Below are 19,054 nucleotides of genomic sequence, written 5' to 3' on the forward strand. Positions count from 1 at the left end.
TCTCACCCATGCATGTCTGAGTAGCAGTACGCTGGTGTTTACTGCACGCGCTGCTGTGTCTAGGGCGCACATGATGGAGGAATTGGTGATAAGTTTGCCCTCCAGGATAAGATCATTTGCCTTAGATTCATGCTCATCAGGTATAAATTGCATAAGTTTTTCTAAGTCATCGTAATGAGCCCTATTATATCTGGCTAGCAAAGCCTGAGCATTGGCAATGCGCCAGTGATTCATTGCTTGTGAGGCTACCCTTTTGCCACAGGCATCAATTAACTTGGACTCCTTATCAGGAGGAGGGGACTCACCTGTGGTCTGAGAGTTAGCTCTCTTACAAGCATTAAAAACCACAAGAGAGTCTAAGGCCAGCTGACTCTTCATGTAGGCAGGGTCAGTAGGTGCTGGTTTATTTTTCTTTTCAACCCTGAGCTTGAGGATTCTTGCCCTTACAGGATCTTTGAAAACCTCATCTGCAGGTTTAACAATTCCCTTAAGCATTGGCAGTGTAAGTCTACTTTTTTTAAAAGAGGAATTTGGGTCTCAAACAATAAGTCCTGCTCTGAAGCCTCTTTTTGTAGTTCCACCCCATGGTAATGAGCAGCCCTGTTAAGACGCTCAATGTAGCCTATATTGTCATCAGGTGGTGATGGCATGGACGGGTATAAGTCAGGGTCAGTATCTGTGTGTGGGTAAATCGTAAATCATACGTTCTTATATAGCACCTTTCACCGTAAGGGCTCAAGGAACCCGTCCTGGCTTTTCCCTGCGAGATAACTCCTACTGGGCATCCCCAAGGTGAAAGCCAGGCAACCCATCGCAGTGGGGCCGTAGTGGAGATTAAGCAAGCTACTGCCCAGAGTTTCAGAGTGTGAACCCATGAATCGAGTAGGCACAGAGGCGAGAATTATCGAGTCCGTGGACATTTTGAGCTCAAGACCCTGCTGTGTCGGGAATTGAACCCTGGTCTGACCTCTGCGTCCGGGTCTGCCTCCTCTAACCGGTGAGCCACACTTCTCCACTCAGTGTCATAAACCTCCCATGGGTCAACATCTTGTGGCCTATCCTCATCCCCTTCATCATGTGGGTCAGGTGATAGTGGTGGTGGTGATGAATTAGTGGGTGTGATAAGTAATTGAGGATTAGTAGGTGAAGGAGGGGAACATAAGGTGAAGGGTTAGTACCCACATTTCTTTTCTTATGTGGCATGTGGTGCTCATCCTGCTGGCCCAGTTGCCTTTTTTCAGGCAGCTTGGCAAGAACATGTCCAGTATCTGGGTTATTAACCAGTTCTTTCTGTTTCGGAACCGAAGGTGGGACATCGGACCGAGGCTCTTTTTGCCCAGTCTTTTTATCTTTATGTTTCGCTGTCCAAAGCGTTGGCTTCGAACTCTTCTGTACCGAAGATTTAGTCTTCGACAAACATGGAACACGGACCAGGACATGCTTGGATTTTGACACAGAGGATCAGTTTGCCACCGGCATGGGGCCGACTTGGTCCTGAGCCGGAAGTTCTCTCTGGCCCGCAGGAATAGGAAGTACCGGTGCCTTTTTTGTCTTGTGTTGTGGGGGCAAGGGGGTTTCTGTACTAGCGATACACTGACCCGGTGTAACTGGATCCTCCTCTTCCATGTCAGAGTCGGCCTCGTACACGGAGATGTGTTCTTCCCTGGCTCCTTAAGCTTGTGTTTCTTCTCGGTCGGAATCTTCGCCATAGATGTCCGGTACGGAGCCGCCTTGGTGTTGCATCTCGTGACATTGAGCCCGGCAGTCACGAAGCATCTTCTTCTATCAATACAATAGCACGAGTTGCAATCTTTCTTGTCGTGTTCAGGGGACAAACAGAGGTTGCACACTTCGTGCAGGTCGGTGCGCGGAAACTTGGCACGACACCCGGGACAGAGCTTAAATGGAGTCTGCTCCATCGACTGCTAGCGAGCCAGACACGGGTAGGCTAAACGGCTCTCCAAGAGTTTACCAATCGAAGTTCTTTGAGTTGAAATGATAAGCAGAGAATGGGAAAAGAGATCGAGGAACGGAACAATACAGTTGAGGGGAGTGGATTGTGCGTCAAAAGGAACCCGAGAAACAGTGCTGAACCAGAGCGTAGCAATTCACATCCGAACGCGATGGTGGAAAAAACAGTCTGACAATGGAGCCGATGCCCATGCGCACAATCACCGAAAGGAGGAGTCACCTACCTCGTGACTGGAAAAAAATTCTTTGAACAAAAACAAAATGCAAACATCCAGACCCAACACTAGATGGCGGGCTATGCAAAGCATGTGATCTACAGCTCACAGTATTTTTCGACTTGCATACAACTTTGGTGCAGTTTGACGAATCTTCTCAATATTTTCCCAAAAAAGTACCACACTTTGTTTAGCTGAGCAAGGAAAGTTTTGGGGTGATTCATCAAGCATGGGCAGAGAAAAAGGGGCCGTAAAAAAAGTGTGTTTCTATTGTTAATTCTCAGAGATTTTAGACAAGACTACAGCCTTAACCACTGAATGGAATTACACCAAATTTGGCAGAAAGACAGATTATTGTACAGAAAGCATGATTTCAATGATTTGGTGAAAATCTGTTCAGTAGTGTTTGAGATATTAAAGGGAAAACACATTGGTATATCTAGAGGCACAAATTCTTTGTGAATCTAAGTCCCACAGCAAAGCTGTGATTGGCTGACCGAAACCTGTGTAGAAAGTTGCAGCTGGCATTTTAGATATTGAGCAATGGTCCCCAGCAGCAAAAATTCAGATGCAATGTAGTAGAAGGGTGTTAGGGTGTAGGTACCCTGGCCCCATGTGTGAAATCTAGTGGTCTTTGGGGGATCCCTGAAAGGCCAGAATACACCCCAGAACAATTTATTTTTCCATGTGAAAGAATTCACAAATCTGCTTTGATGCTCAGCAAACCCCCACTATGTACCAACAAGGCGGATTTGAGAATTGTGCCCAATTGTTTTTAAAGGAAATATACACTCAAACACCCACTCACCGACCCACTCAGGCACACCCACTTAGCAGTCTCACGCGCACTGACAGATCCACTCAAAGTCTCAGACCAACTCAGAGACTTACACTCCCACTACAGTCCGTATATAGTTAGGAAATAACATTGAGAAATTGCAGACCTTCACTGAAAAAAACAAAGGTTACAGGGACGTTCTAGTTGGGCTCAGATTTCATATGCACACAACCATAGAAATTCAGCAGTTATAGTTGCCTGAGCTAACCAAAGCCACCGTAATGTACAGCGTATGACCTCACATTTTACATCACTCGTCATGGTGAGTGACATTGCGGATGACATCTCAAATTACTTCACTGCTGACATCAAGTGATTGTGCATGTTTTCTTAACGTTTATGAGTGTTAAACATATTTACTAAGGTACTACAAAAGTTAAATTAGTATACTTTGTGTGATACTATTTCTAACATATTGTGTGAGTGGCTTTGTGTATTGGTGTGTGAGTGGGTGTGTGAATGGCTGTATGGGGGAATACGAGGGTGTGTGAGTGGATGTATGGGGGAATAAGTGTGTGTGTGGCTGTATGGGGGAATAAGTGGGTGTGTGAGTGGCTGTATGGGGGAATAAGTAGGTGTGTAAGTATCTGTATGGGTGAATAAGTGGGGTGAATATCTGTATGGGTGAATAAGTGGGGGTGAGAGTATCTGTATGGGTGAATAAGTGGGGGCGTGAGCAGCTGTATGGGTAAGTTAGTGGCTGTGAGTGGTTGCACTGGTGAGTGGCTGTATGGCTGGGTTTGTAGCTGTGTAAGTGGCTGAATGGATGAAGGCGTGGCTGTTTGAGTGGGTGTTTGGTTAACAAAGTAGGTGTGTGAGAGGCTGCATTGGAGAGTGAGTGTCTATTGATGAGTGAAGACGTGTCAGTGCTTGTATGGATGTGTAAATGGATATGTAAGTGGTTGCGTGGGTGTGAGAGTGCTGGTATAGCCGAGTGAGTGGCTCTATTGAGAGGGTGTATGGGTGAGTGAGTGGCTGTATGAATAGGAGTATGGGTGAATGAGTGGGTGTGTGAATGGCTCTTTGGATGAATGAGTGGGGCTGTGAGTGGTAACTTTGTTTTTTAGGTTAATAAATATCACTGATGACATCATCCACATGGCCACACACACCCATGTATACACCTACTCCCACAACCACTCACATACACCCACCCACTCACACACACACATATACAATCACACACTACTCAACAATATAGCTACTCACACAGCCCCTTGCCCATACAGTCACTCCCACAGCTACTCACTTATGCAGTTACTCAAACACTCATACATCCACTCACATCCCCACTCACTCACCCATACAGCCTCTCAAAATAGCCACTCACACCCATATCACCACTCACACACCCACATAAACACTTACATTCAGCCGAGGCTCCTCTTCTAAGGCGGAGGAGAACTGCCCCACTGCATTTTGCACAGTAGAAAAAGGACAAATAAAATTAGAACAACACTTATCATGGTTTTATTTTTCCGCTGTCGCGCAGGTTTACAGGGTAAGGGCTTGGCTATCATCACAGCCAGCAAGGGGAGGAGTGGTGGGCACTCAGACTAATCAAACGTAGCATTGCGGTGTTTTAGTGTTATGAGCGGCTTAGGGAGCCTGGGAGTGCTTACTGCTTCAAGCAGGACTAGAAGAGTGCAAGGCAGCGGTCAGGTAGCAGGGTGGTGGGGATATAAAATATATTTTATATCCCCACCAGCCCCAGCCGACCCATGCTACTGGGTGGCAGAAGCCACTGCTTACATACACATTCATACAAGCACTCACACGTCCACTTACTTACCCATACATTCACTCACTCATACAGACACTCTACAATAGAGTGACACACGCCCACTCGATTAAGCGAACACTCACTCAAACAGCCACTCACTCTCCCATACAGATAATCACACACAGATACACACAGTCACATAGCCACTCACATTATACAAGTTAGCAATAGTATCACTTGGCAGTACACAAAGTATACTAATTTAACTTTTGTAGTACCTTAGTAAATATGTTTAACACTCAAACTTTAAGAAAACACTTACAACCACTGGTCGATGTCACTGACCACATCACAAGTAATGTAATATGTGAAGTCATAAGCAGTGCATTGCGGGGCATAAGTTATAATTTGCTCAGGTAACTATAACTGCTGAATTTCAATGGTTTTGTGCATTTGAAGTCTGAGCCGAACTGTAACGTCCCTGTAACCTTTGGCTTTTTTCAGTGAATATACAAGTTTTACTTGCCTTAAATATACTTACCATGCCTGGTAAAAGTATGGGAGGTAAAGGCATTTGTTGTTATGCCATACAATCTATTGATAATAACTAATATCTGCGTACCTGAGGAAGATATTTTAAAACAAGGTGTTCGAGTTTCCCTTCTTCCCAAAGGCATAGTAAAATGCCTTCGAAGTTAAGAGTGCAGTTCCTTTCAACTGGTAGAGACCAAAAAAAGAAGTCCTATTTACTTTTATCTTTTCCTCTTTATGTGACGTAAGGTACCAATGATGGCAACAGTTTCTCAGTTTAATGCAAGAGATACACATACCCATCTACACGGGTCACTGATGAGATTAATGAAGAGAGGGGAGAGCTTGGTCCTTCGAATTTCACTGGAGGTGGTGTAGGACACAGCCATGAAGCATTCTGCACAAGCTTTGCGCATTCCCCATACGCTATCAGAACACAGCTCCAAAAACTTGGGGATCTGTTACAATAAAACACACAAAAAACACTTATTTTAAAAAATCAGATTAGAGCAAGCTAATACTTTTATTTCGTGTTAGATGTTCGGAAACAGAAGTGAAAAAAGGTGCTCTAAGACTTCAAGAAGTACACAGGGTAATAGAAAGACATGCAGTTTCCTTACAGTGCTTAGAAAGAGAAAACCGTGATACATAACAACATATAAAAGTATACTATTACTAGTATAGTACTACTGAGATCAAAATACTTCACTCAGATTTTCCTTCAAACTGGATAAAAGGGCACATGGATAATTTAATGACCTGTAATCCTAATTCTACATCACAGTTATTTATTTGAATTCATTAGCACAGGATGTATGCAGTAAGACAAATTTCTCTTTCCAAAATTTTCATTTTTATTTTGCTTATCTTCTGGGCAACATTTAATGGACATTTTTGGAATTGAGAATTAAACTGGATGACATAGCAAAGTGTAATAATAAACAGAAGGAACACCCGAAAAGCCCTTCCTTAATTATTTTATAAAAAGATAAACAAAGCAGAAAAGAAAGGAACAAAGGCATCATCCGCATACAATTGCTTCATTGCCTGAGAAGATGGGGCACTGTCAGTTTGAAGAAGTTTAAACAGTGTGGATGATCAGAAAAAGAAGATGTTAATCAGTAATGTGGAAATCATTCTCCTGCTTTATTTGGAAGAAAGAAGAATGAATGAGAATCTCAAAAAGATACCTATGCTGTTTAGGTTCTTCAGAAAGGATAAGTTACTTACCTGTAATCCTAGTTCTCTTCCAGGGGTATCCTCATCAAAGTCATTAGCACTGAATATTCCCGCCCATGTGCGGGGACCCCGGAAATAATATAAAATTATAAATGGATATCACATATATCTAGCTCCACATATATGTATGTACATACATCATTTTTTCTCACACCAATGCAGCCCCAAAACTGAGGCTAAACAACGTAATTACCAATACATAGACTGTATTTGCAAGCATATAAAAAACACTAGGTCAAATATCACTTGACCTCGGTTTTAATGAGCAAAACACTCATATCATGTGAGCCCACATGCTGCATTGTAAAGCAATAGCATAGAAAATGAAAGCCTTTACAACAAAAAATGGCACTGTGCCTTTAAGGCAGCCATTACCCCTGGCTTCCCATCATGCCTCAGGGGTGACATTTAGGTCAGTTGTTCTTTGCCTAACCCTGAAAGTCAGGGCTCAACAATAAACTATAAACACTTCGACAATGTCTCATTTACCTGGGGAGGCGGGTGGGTTGCTTATGACTTTGATTAGGATACCCCTGGAAGAGAACTAGGATTACATGTAAGTAACTTATCCTTCTCTTCCAGGGGATCCTCATCAATAGTCCTAAGCACTGAATAGAATAGCAAGCCCATCAACCACCTGCAGGTAAATGAGAAACACATGACCCAACCAAAGGTGGTAACAGCTGACAATCAGCCGTTAAACAGATTCCGCAAGGAGGCCTGGCCTTCCTGGGTATCTGCTCTAGTGTCTGAATCTAGACAGTAGTGTCTGGTAAATGTATGGACGGACCTCCAGGTCGCCGCCTTACAAATCTCAGACATGGGCAAATTATGAAGAAAAGCTGTAATAGTCACTTTCCCTCTGGTGGAATGTGCTTTGGGAGAAAATCCCAGGGTCTTCTGCGCCAATTGGTAGTCAGGTTTGATACACAAAACTATCCACCTTGAGATTGAATGTTTCAAAGCTGCATAACCTGATCTGATCGATCCATAGTTGACAGTTGATCAGACTTGCGTATAGATTTGGACCTATCAAGATAGAATTTTAAAACTCTTTTCAGGTCCAAAGAATGTAAGGCCCTCTCAGCTGGAGTGGAGGGATTGGGAAAAAAGTGGATAGAGAGACGGTCTGGTTTACATGGAAATCTGACACCACCTTAGGCAGAAAGGAGGGATGTGTCTTCAACACCACCCTATTTAGATGGAACACTGTATAAGGCTCTTTGGAACAGAGAGCTTGAATTTCGCTCACCCTGCGGGCTGACGTGATTGCTACCAAAAAAGCAGCCTTCCAAGAAATCTGCTGCAAGGCTGCTTTATGAATGGGTTCGAAAGGAGGACTCATCAATTTCGATAGCACCAGGTTCAACTCCAGGGGGGCGACGGAGAGCGTAACGGAGGGTAGACCTTCTTCAAGCCCAGTAGAAAATCTTTCACAGCCTGTACCTGGAAAAAAGAAGGTTGGGAAGGTGACCGGCTATAAGTGTTATAGCTGCTAAGTGCACCTTAATGGAATTACATTTCAACCCTGCTTTATCCAGATATAATAGGTAAGGGAGAATGACCTCTTCCTAACCCTTGATAGGATGACAATTGTTCTGCATACACCACATGTAGAAACGCTTCAACTTGCATGCATAGGAATGCCTTGTGGAAGGCTGTCTCGCTTCTTTCAAAATGGACATGCAGTCCTGTGGCAGTCCTAGGTGGCCGTATTGTATGACCTCAGGAGCCATGCTGCCAAGTTCAGTGACAGAAGGTTGGGATGATGAATCCTCCCGTTCATCTTGGAAAGCAGGTCCGGCCTGCACGGCAGCCTCCTGTGAGGTCACTCTGACAGATGTAGAAGGTCCGTGTACCATCACTGTCTCGGCCAATCGGGGGCAATGAGAATCATCCTTGTGTACGAGTGAGCTAGCTTGCTCACCACCTTCGGGATCAGCGGAAGGGGTGGAAATGCGTACACAAATTCCCCTGACAAGTCTATCAAAAGGGCATTCCTTTTCGATCCTGGTCGGTAGAATCTTGAGGCGAAGTCACGGCATTTGGTGTTTTCGTCATCTCGAAGAGATCTATTGTGGGACGACCCCATGACTGGAAGATGCTTTCGACTATCTTGTTGAGAACCCAGTCCTCTTTGTCTTCGAAATGCCGGCTTAGGGTGTCCGCTCTCATGTTCTGTTCTCCTGGGAGATGGACTGCTGTGACTGACAGATTTCGAGCCAGGAGCCAATGCCACAGATTTTGCGCTTCCAAGGAGAGGGTGCGTGAGCGTGTTCCTCCCTGCTTGTTCAGGTAGTACACATGGTGGTGGTGTTGTCTGTTTGTACTAACACTAATGATGTTTGAATCGAGCGCAGGAAAGCTTTGAGGGCTAGATGGACTAGCCTCAGCTCCAACATGTTGATGTGGTAGAAGCACTCTTTGGGAGACCACAGTCCTTGCGTCTGGAGATGACCCATGTGTGTCCCTCAGCCTTGTAGAGGGGCATCTGTTATCAGCGTATGGGCAGGTGGAGGTTGATGGAACGGAATGCCGACTTGCATATTTCGCCTTCTCATCCACCAAGGTATGGACGCTCGCGCTGTGTTTGACACAGTTATCTTGTCGTCCCAGCAAGCTGACTGCTGGTCCCACTTGTCCTCCAGATCCTGCTGAAGAGGACGCATCCGTAGTCTGGCATTGGGGACCAGAAAAATGTAGGATGACATCGACCCTAGCAGGGAGGCAATCCTTCGCACCGTCAGATCCCCGTTTCGTAGAACCAGATGGCATTTTTGAGTGATGGTAGACTGTCTCTCCTCCGAAGGAAACACTTTTCCTGCCTCGGAGTATAGCAGAGCTCAAAAGAAATGTATTTGCTGCGTCGGCTGTGAAGTTGACTTGTTGGAATTCACATGCAGACGCAACCGATGGCATAGATCGATGCAGCTCAGAAAGTGGTTCCTTACACTGTCTGGGGAAGGACCCTTTAACAGCCAGTCGTCCAGATATGGGTACACGAAGACACCCCTGTGGCGTAGAGCGGCTGCTACCACTGCGATGCACTTTGTGAACACTTGGGAAGCTGACTTCAACCCGAATGGGAGGACTTTGAACTGGTAAAGAGAGGTCCCCACCCGGAAACGGAGGAATTTCCTGTGACTGTAAGCTATTAGTACATGAAAGTATGCATCTTGAAGGTCCAGCAAACACATATATTTGATGAAGCGCCAACATGCAAAACTTTTCTTTTTTGACGTAAAGATTGAGTGTCCGCAAGTCCAGAATGGGTCTGTACTCCGCTTTCTGGCCTTTTTTCTTGACCAGAAAGTATCTTGAATAAACTGCTTTCCTCTTTGAGATCTTGGTACCCTCTCGATAGCTGATTTTGTGAGAAGAGTGGCTACCTCTTTTTGTAAGAGTTTTAACCGATGACTCGATGTTGGCAGTGGAGGGATAGAGGGAGGTTGATGTTGAAACCGAAGAGAGTAACCATTCTGAAGCGTAGCTAACTCTCAACGATTTTTGTAATGTCACGCCACTCTTCCATATGATTTGCGATGCTTCCCCCCATTGGAGTGGTCAACAGCGCTGGGGGAAGGAAGGACTCATTGTTTGGATTTCGCTTTGTTGGAATTGTTGCCTTGGCGCTGATTTCCTCCACTTCTTGAGGAGCGCCTGCCTCTGTACTGGGATTTTTGCTGCCCCTGTTCGTCTTTGACCCTTTTGCCACTGAGGGGTTTGAACCCTCTGTTGGGAGGATCGCTTATTGTAGGGGCGGAACCTTTTACAGAATTCGTTTTTCTTTTCAAGCTCCACGGCTTTTAGAGTGTCCAATTCCGTCTTCATACGCTGCATTTCCTCATTGGTGTGTGAACCGAATAAAGATGATCCAGAGAAAGGCAGGTTCATGATTCGTGTCTGAGCTTCTGGCTTTAGGGAGGTAAGATGAAACAAAGAAGATATCCTTGCGAATACCCCATGAGCATATCTATGCGCCGACAGGGTAGCTCAGTCTGCTGCAGCGCTAATAATCTGGTTGGAGACCTGGCTGCCCTACGTAAGGATCTCTTCAAAATCCCTGCGATCTTCCTAAGGGAGTTTTTCAATGAAGCGCTGTAGGGAATCCCACAGGGATCTATCATAGCGGCCCAATAGCGCCTCCGCATTGGAAACCTTCAGCAAGGAGGCTGAGGTGCCGCATACTCTTCGTCCCCAGGAGTCATGCGTCTTGCTCTACTTGTCTGGAGGTACAGTGGAGGAAGATGCCACGGCATGGGTCTTTCTTGCCGCTGAGATAATCACTGAATCCGGGGGAGAGTCAGCTCTGAGGAAAAGTGGATCCTCCTTTGGCGACCGATATTTTTTGAGAATCCTCGCCGGTACTGATTTCATGGTCACAGGCGTGAGGAATAAGTCCATGACTGGTTCTATGATCCCTGGAACCAAGGAAAGCAGAGGTTTGGCCGCTGTCTTATGATGCAGCGTTTTGAAAATCACTGAAGACTTGGTATGGCGCGCTGTCATTTGAATCCCCAGATTAAGCGCCCCTCTGCCTAAGATGTCTTGGAAAGTGAAGATGTCCTCCACTGGAGAGATTCTCGACGGTGGGCTGTCGGTTAGTGTAGGAGAATAGTCTCTATGTGAGTGAGTAGACTGTGAGGAAGAAGTAGGAGATCTGTGCTCCCTTCTCCTGCTCCTTGACCTCGATCTCCACCTGCTTGAGCGCACCGGGGGTGCACGTTCGCTCTCTGGGTCTGGACAGAGGTCGATCCCGATCCACCTGCTGCTTTATCCGAGCTGCTGTGTCTTTGTCGGGGGCCCAGTGGTGTAATGGCCTGTACCACCGAGGTGACAGCCTGATGGAAGGCGCCTTCTGCATTTCTCTCCTCTCAGGGGAACGGGCCGGAGGAGATGGATTCACCTCTTCGTGTAGTGATCTGGCAGGTGAATGTTCTGATGCACTGTCAGAAGAATAGATTACAACATCCGAGGTCTTAGATGCTGATTCACGGTGAGAGATATGAGAGCCTGAGGGAGATGACGATAGGCTCACTGGGGGAGAGACCTCTCCTGAAGGACATCTAGAGCGAGATCTGGAATGACTGTGATGTCTGGTGTCTTGGCGGAGACTGCCCTGAAGAAAATCTCTTCTTTTTTTAAGGTGGGCTCGAGCGTACAGGAGAACGTCCCCTTGACTTGGAACGCCTCTCCGACGATAATGCCGCTTCCTTTCTCGGCATCGACTTTGGAGATTTCTGCTTCAACGCTGGCCGGTGACCCGGTAACGGAGTTCACAAACTCGACGTCATTCTTACAGGGGTCTTCTGTGTCGACGTTGGGCCCAACGCCGGTCTCGACACTGTAGGTGACGGCTGGTGTCTTGACGCCGGGGACTTATGAACCATCCTTGGCGGAGATCTGTGGCTCGACGTCGAACGCCGTTGCGACGCAGACGGAGAAACTTGCTTCGACGCCGAACTCCGGTGATGAGGCGTCGACAAAGTGCGTCTCGACATCGATCGCCTGTGCCTCAACGTCGATCGCTGGGGGACGACTGAGTGATCTGCCTCAACGTCGTATGCCCACCTGGCGACGACGGAGGCCTGCCTCTCAACGTTGAACGCCGCCTGGTTGACGTCAACCTGAGTTATCGACATCGAAGTCTTCGCCGTCGAGGAATGATGAGCTGTCTTCGAAGATGTCCTCATTGTCGCAACCAGCTTCGACGCCGATCCAGACAGAGAACAGGTCGGGACTTCTCGACGTTGACCGGGTTCTCCTCTTCTGGTGCCTTTTAGGAGACCTACCTCTTTCAGAGAGGCCATAAATTCGGATTCTCTCCCTGTCCTTGAGGGTTCTCCTTGATAAGTTCTTACAATGTTGACACAGACATTCCCAGCACTATGCCTGGAAAGATGTAACCAGTACAGGTTTCAAGATATACTCCCGGCTCTTATTCCTCCCACCATATCAGATCTGCATACCAAACATTTAAGCGCAGTGGCTGTGCAGCCCCCTATGCAAATTGACATTTTTTTCTCTCTATACGGAACAAAATTGTTTCTAACGAAAAAAAGCCCTTCCTCTAAGCTCCCAGGAAATCTGGGGGTGATACTGGAAGGAGAGTTCGTCCATCCCTGATTGGATGAACTTTCCACCCATTTCCAGTATGTTAAAGTGTCAGATTTCAGTTGCTGGATGCCCAGAAGCATACATTAGTGGGTATTCACAAACTTACAAGGCAAACCATGCCTTGTAATATTCCCTTTCCACCACTTGCATGGGATTTATTAATGTGGATTCTCCACACTTATGGCTGAGAAACCTGTAATGGTAAATTCACTTGCGTCTGCCAGGAATCCTTTACCAAACTTCTGGCACGCATAAATGGAGTTATTTTCAGCAATAAAAGTAGGTTTATGGCCAAAAATACATTTCTGAGTTGGGCACGATGTTTTGAGAAAGAAGGCCTACATGACAATAAAACAAAAAACAAGCGAATGTTGATTTAGTCATTGGTAGTACCACAATCCTCACTGTCAGTTTAAGAGATACTCTGCCTATGGAACGCTTGCCTGTGAAGTACAGAAAAGAACAATCATTGAACTCACAACTTTCGATAAGCATGCCAGAGTAATATTTTTACTAACATACTCACAGATAAATGTGGCATATTTAAAAGTTTATAAGAGCAGATCCAGATTGTTTTAAGTGTCCAACTTTGCCATTGCTGTACATTTCTATGGATTCCATTTCTGCACGTTGATGGAAACAAGATTAAATACAGTGTTCATTATCCGCACATCATCGCCCCACAATTTGGTGCACAGATAATGACAACATAAAATTGGGGGGGGGTATGTTTTCATCTACGCAGCTTATCCCGGTGAGTCGCAGATGAGATACACAGTTAAAATAAATAAATAAAATAAGAAACAAAAAGATATGTCTGCCATCCTTGGTCGTGCCCAAAAAACTTTCCGTAGCAGGACAGACAAGTGACTTGTTTCGCCTGCTGCTAAACATATGGGCCACACTCATCTGTGCACGGTGCAGGCACAAGCATTAGTCGGAGCAGATCACTATGGCTACATTAACAGCACACACAGGCTTGTTGTTATGATGTTCTGTGTACAGAGCCAATAGGCACACAGAATTTTTAAACAATGAAGCAAGTAAACACCACAGACACTTTATTTTGTTTTTACATTAGGTCTCCGAGAATTTGTAGAAATTGAATGCCTCAGTAGTTTTTGTTGAAAATGTGTGAAATCTCTATAATCCTTCAGGCGGGGAGGGTTCTGGCCACAAATGTTTACCTATCATTAGTACAAGAGGGGCAGCTGTACCAGTGTGAGGATTATACATCACCTCACTTTTTCCTTACTTTGTGTCTTTTATTCTCATTCCTTTCCATTACTTTTGGGTCTCTTTTTCTCATACTTCTGTCTTCAATGCCTTTTTCATACTTTTTCTCCTACTTTTGTGATCTTTCCTCCCACAGCCCCTCAACCCCCACTCTTTTCCTCCTTCCAACTCCTTACCTGCTCTCCTGCGTCTTATATTTCATCCTGCTTTTCCATGGCTCTGCCCCCAACCCCTGTACTCCTCCCCTCTCCAAGGACACCTGCAGCAGCTGCAGGGTGGTTTCACGGCCTCAACAGGGGACTCGCCATCAGATACAAACCACAACTACCACAGACCTGGAGACCCGATTCCGGGACCACAAGCACTTCAACCTACAAACTAACAACAGAGCCTCCCTAAAGGGCATCCTGGCTTACAGACCACCCAGTCCACAAGGCAACTTCAGCAAACACATCTCAGACTTTTTCGCCGTCCTCGCCATCAACTCCAAGGAGGTCCTACTCCTCTGCGATTTTAAATTCTATGAGGAAAACCCCTCTGACAACTGCTCCACTGACTCCCTTATAAGTCTTCGTAACATGGGACTTTCCCAGCTCATCACGGACCCCACACAAATGCGGGACACACTTTAAACCCAATATTTGCTCCAGCAATAGCATGAGCTCCAATCAACATCAACCAACCCAGACAGAACTGGAACACACTAACTAAAGCTGACTTGCGCTGCACACACAAAACTTAACAACCCAACAGCACAAAGAGCCTAGCTGAGGAGATTACCAGATTCAACCAGTGGATCTCCAACTGTGCTGAATTATGGGTCTGAAAAATATATTGCAAACAGCTGGAAAGGAAATGGAGAGTCAGCCACGACGCCAGATCAATCTACAAGGCTTCCCTCAGGCACTACCATCTCCTCCTAAGCAAGACCAACAGAAGAACCTTCACGGACCGAATAGAAGCCAGGTTCAACAACGACAAACAGATGTTAGCTAACATCAGGAATTCACCATCCCCAAGCCTCAGTCCATTCCATCACCCGCTCTGAGGAACTCTACAACAACCTCTCAAAACTTTAACAGCAAAACTAAAGCACAAGCTACTTACCTTCGGTAACAATATCTGTGAGAAACATTAGTAGTAATAAATTCTTTACCTTAGAATATCACCGGGCGTCAGACTGGATCCGGAAAGGTTTTCATCAGCAGTACCCCTGCACGTCTGTAGGCGTCGTCGTGCAGCTCCGCGTGCGTCGTTGGCACCGGGATGATGTCACTGGAGCTACTTAGACACGCCCACGCGCATTGACGTCCGTTCTGTACACGACTTTCCGCGCCAGGAACGCAGAGCCATGCAAGAAACTGCCCACTGGTGCCATGAAACTAGGGCCCCGAAAGGGATGACCTTAACCCTAGAAATCAGTTCGCAGAACGGGGAGGACGGGTGAGGCAGTAAGGAATCTATCACTACTAATGTTTCTTACAGATATATCGTTAACGAAGGTAAGTAACTTGTGAATCTGAAAGAAACACCTAGTGATAGATTCCTTACCTATGAATAGATACCCCAGCAATAACAACCCCAGTGGTGGGTCTGCGAACCAAGATCACACCGGGAAGTCCAGGAGAACAGAACGGCCAAAGAAGCCGTCTCTCCGCACTTGGCTGTCCAGGCAGTAGTGCCTGGTAAACGTGTGCAGCAAGGCCCACCTAGCTGCCTGACAGATATCATGCAAGGGAACTCCTCGTCCCAGAGCAGTAGTGGATGCTGTCGCCCTGGTAGAGTGGGCGCGCAACCCCACCTGAGGCTCCTTTTTAGCCAAGGAGTAACAAGCCTTTATGCACAGAATGATCTACCGAGAGATGGTCCGCTTGTGCACAGCCCGACCTTTCTTGGCGCCCACGTAGCCAACAAAGAGCTGGTCATCCACCCCGAACTGTTGTGTGCGATTCAGGTAGAATGAGAGCACACGTTTTGGGTCCAGACGGTGTAGCCTCTCCTCCTCTTTTGAGGGATGCAGAAAGAAGGTGGGAAAAGTGATGGTCTGCCCGATGTGAAAGGCAGTGACAACCTTTGGCAGAAAAGAAGGACGAGTCCAGATGGACAGAGAGAAAAGGAGGCTTGGAATTAAGAGCCTGGTGCTCACTCACTATTCTAGCAGAGGTGATGGCAACCAGGAAAGCAGTCTTTAGAGTGAGAAGATGAAGAGGACAATTGTGAAGTGGCTCAAAGGGAGCACACATCAGATAAGTAAGAACGATATTCAAGTCCCACTGAGGCATCACGAAAGGGACAGGAGGAAACATGTGTGTGATGCCTTTTAAGAATCTATTTACAACAGGGGATTTGAAAAGGGAAGGCTGATCTGGGAGCCTTAAGAAGGCGGAAATGGCCAAGAGATAGCCCTTGATAGTGCCCAGAGCTGGGCCAAAGAAAGAAGAAAAAGAAGGACCTCTGAAAGAGGGGCAGAAAGGGGATCCACAGCCTTTGCTGTGTACCATGCCACAAACGTATTCAACCTGCAGGCGTATACTGTCTTAGTGGAGGGACGCCTGGCTGCCAAGATAACATTACAGACTTCAGGGGGCAGGTCGAAAGACGTCAACTGCCGCCACTCAACCTCCACGCAAGGAGGTGGAGGCTGGACAAGTTCAGGTGGAGGACCGTCCCCTGCTGATGCGACAGAAGATCCTCCCGCAGAGGCAGACGGATCAGGGGATCGATGCTCATACGAAGTAGCTGGGGATACCATACTCTTCAAGCCCAGTCCGGAGCCACAAGGATGTCTTGGACCCAGTTGCGCCTGATCTGGACAGAAGCGGTATAGGCGGAAATGCGTACAACAGACCGCAAGTCCACTCACGGCGAAAAGCGGCGCCGAGCGAGTGCCGCCTTGGAAATTCCAACGCGCAGAACTGATGACATTGCGCGTTCTCTTCGGTGGCGAATAAATCTCCCCACTGCTGAAAAAGACCTTGCGCCACATCCGAGTTCAGACACCATTCGTGATATATCATGCACCGGCGGCTGAGTTCGTCCGCCCTGGCGTTCAGAGAACCTGCCAGGTGTTGAACCACCAGGGACATGCCTTGATGTTCCAGCCAAGTCCAGAGGTGCAGAGCCTCTTGACAGAGGGTCCATGACCCCACCCCGCCCCGTTTGTTGCAGTACCACATTGTCGGTGGTGTTGTCCGTGAACACCTGCACTACTCTCCCCATGACAGAGGGAAGGAATCCTTTCAGTGCAAGTCAGATTGCCCGAAGCTCCAGAAGGCGGATATGGAGCCTGGATGCCGCCAAAGACAAGAGTCCTCTGATCTCCGCCTCTCCCTTTGCCAAACACTACTGCCTGGACTCTGATGCCAGAGCAGACGCTCAGGTTGGGCAGGCTTCGTTGAGAAATCTTTTTGCACAGTAATAGTTTATCTGTTTCCTCCACCGCTGGTTTGGTTTGTTGGGATGGGCTTGCAATTCTATTCACTAGATTATGACTATACACAGATCCCCTACTACAGGAGTAGTAGTTTCTTACCTGTAACTCCAGTTCTGTAGTAGGGGTATCTCTGTTCTAGTCATAAGCGCCCGCCCTCCTCCCCGGTGGATGAAAGGATAATGTACTGAATGGTACAGGCCTAGCTTTATACACCTTCAAAAAGAACTGAAAGTTAAAGGCCTTTGGCTGTGCATCCTGGGATACCAAGGGTCTCTGGAGAGTTCCTTAAAGGCACGGTATCCCTTTTCGAGACACATAATGGCAGCCTATGGGGCTTGTTTGTCCAACCCTTCCTCTCTATCATGACAAAGGATTTTTGTGAAAGGGAGTTTCTCTAGTTGTGAAACTTTACAAAATGTGTAAAATTTAATATTATTAGGCTATTTTTGTCACTTCAAGATGAAGTACTGGCCAGTGTAGTTTTAGGCTGCATTATTTGTCTTTGATTTTCTCTTAAGTGTCTATGCAGGACTGTAGAGGAAGACAACTTAAGAGACTATTTCGATTGCTCCGGGGTCCACGCACATGGGCGGGACTATTCACTAGATTATGACTATACACAGAGATCCCCTACTACAGAACTTCTCCTTCCGGAGGAAGCGATTGTCGTTCCGAAGGTCTAATATGGAACGCAGGCCCTTGTCAACAACCATGACCTACTTCGGATGTCAGAATGTGCTCAATGGCCCCCAAGAGGGCCTCAACTTCCTGCTGGAGAAATGCCAAGTGATCCCTCGACATGCAGTGGTACTGAGGTGGCATGGCTGGAGGGGTTGTCTCGAAGGAGAGGGAGTAGCCCCTTCGGACAATTTGCAGCACCCACTTGCCCGAAGTGATGCTGCGCCAGTGGTGGAGATGATGGCGTATTCGTCCACCCACTGGCGTTTGATGGGCCTGAAAGACCGGACTAGGAAAGTTTGGCAGTGGATGCTGCTGGGGTGGAGGTGGACTGACCCGCCTGCTGGCCCCCTGAACCGCCTTGATGGTTCCCATGTCCGCAGCCTAGTTGAAGTTGTTGCCTGTGGCTCTGCAAACGCTGTCAGGCGCCCCTTCCGTGGCCACGAAAGGAGCAAAAAGCAGTAGGCGGAAGAGGCTGAACAGCCGACAGGCCCAAGGACTTGGCTGTAGCCCGGGAGTCCTTGAAGAGCTCCAACGCACTGTCTGCTATACTGCCAAAATGGCGAATGCCATTAAAGGGCATGTCCATCAGAGTGTTCTGGACATTCCCTGAGAAGCCAGTTTGTGAGAAGTTGGCCTGATATGCAGTGCTCACTATTCTAGTGACCACTATGTATCAGTCCAAACGACCCTTATTGATGATTGGTTGTAAGTCAACCTTATAGACCAGCTATCCTAGTAGAATGGACAAGAGCAGTCTTTAGGCTAAACTCTAGAGGGCGTGTTAAGCCAGCTGTTATACCATCACATATACCCCTTGAACACCAAGTGAAAGGACACCACACAAGTTGTTATGAAAATAAAAGGATATTTATTTAGAACACAACAGCCCTGGATTCTTTATGAGGACAGGGCGCTAAGCACAATACAAAGCTCTTAAAGAAATACTGAAAGTCGCACAATTTACGCAAATGCCCGAGGGGGCACGGAAAACCATATACTACAAAAGTGGAATGCGAAATTACTAGCAGGTAAGTACTAATCTCAGAGACTTTGGAATCGCTAGGCCTACA

The 19,054-nt window shown here is 46.8% G+C and overlaps 1 protein-coding gene across 2 annotated transcripts in view; it reads right to left on the reverse strand.

Moving 5' to 3' along the window:
- LOC147706079 (serine/threonine-protein phosphatase 4 regulatory subunit 1-like) overlaps positions 1–19,054 on the reverse strand; it is a 342,243-nt gene that overhangs the window by 73,722 nt on the left and 249,467 nt on the right. For both annotated transcript variants that reach the window (XM_086932523.1, XM_086932522.1), the window contains one exon: positions 5,578–5,736. In XM_086932523.1, the coding sequence (XP_086788649.1) occupies positions 5,578–5,736 (159 nt within the window). The remainder of the gene's footprint in view (positions 1–5,577; positions 5,737–19,054) is intronic.

This window comes from Lissotriton vulgaris, chromosome 7, assembly GCF_964263255.1.
Source record: "Lissotriton vulgaris chromosome 7, aLisVul1.2, whole genome shotgun sequence".
NCBI lineage: Eukaryota > Metazoa > Chordata > Amphibia > Caudata > Salamandridae > Lissotriton > Lissotriton vulgaris.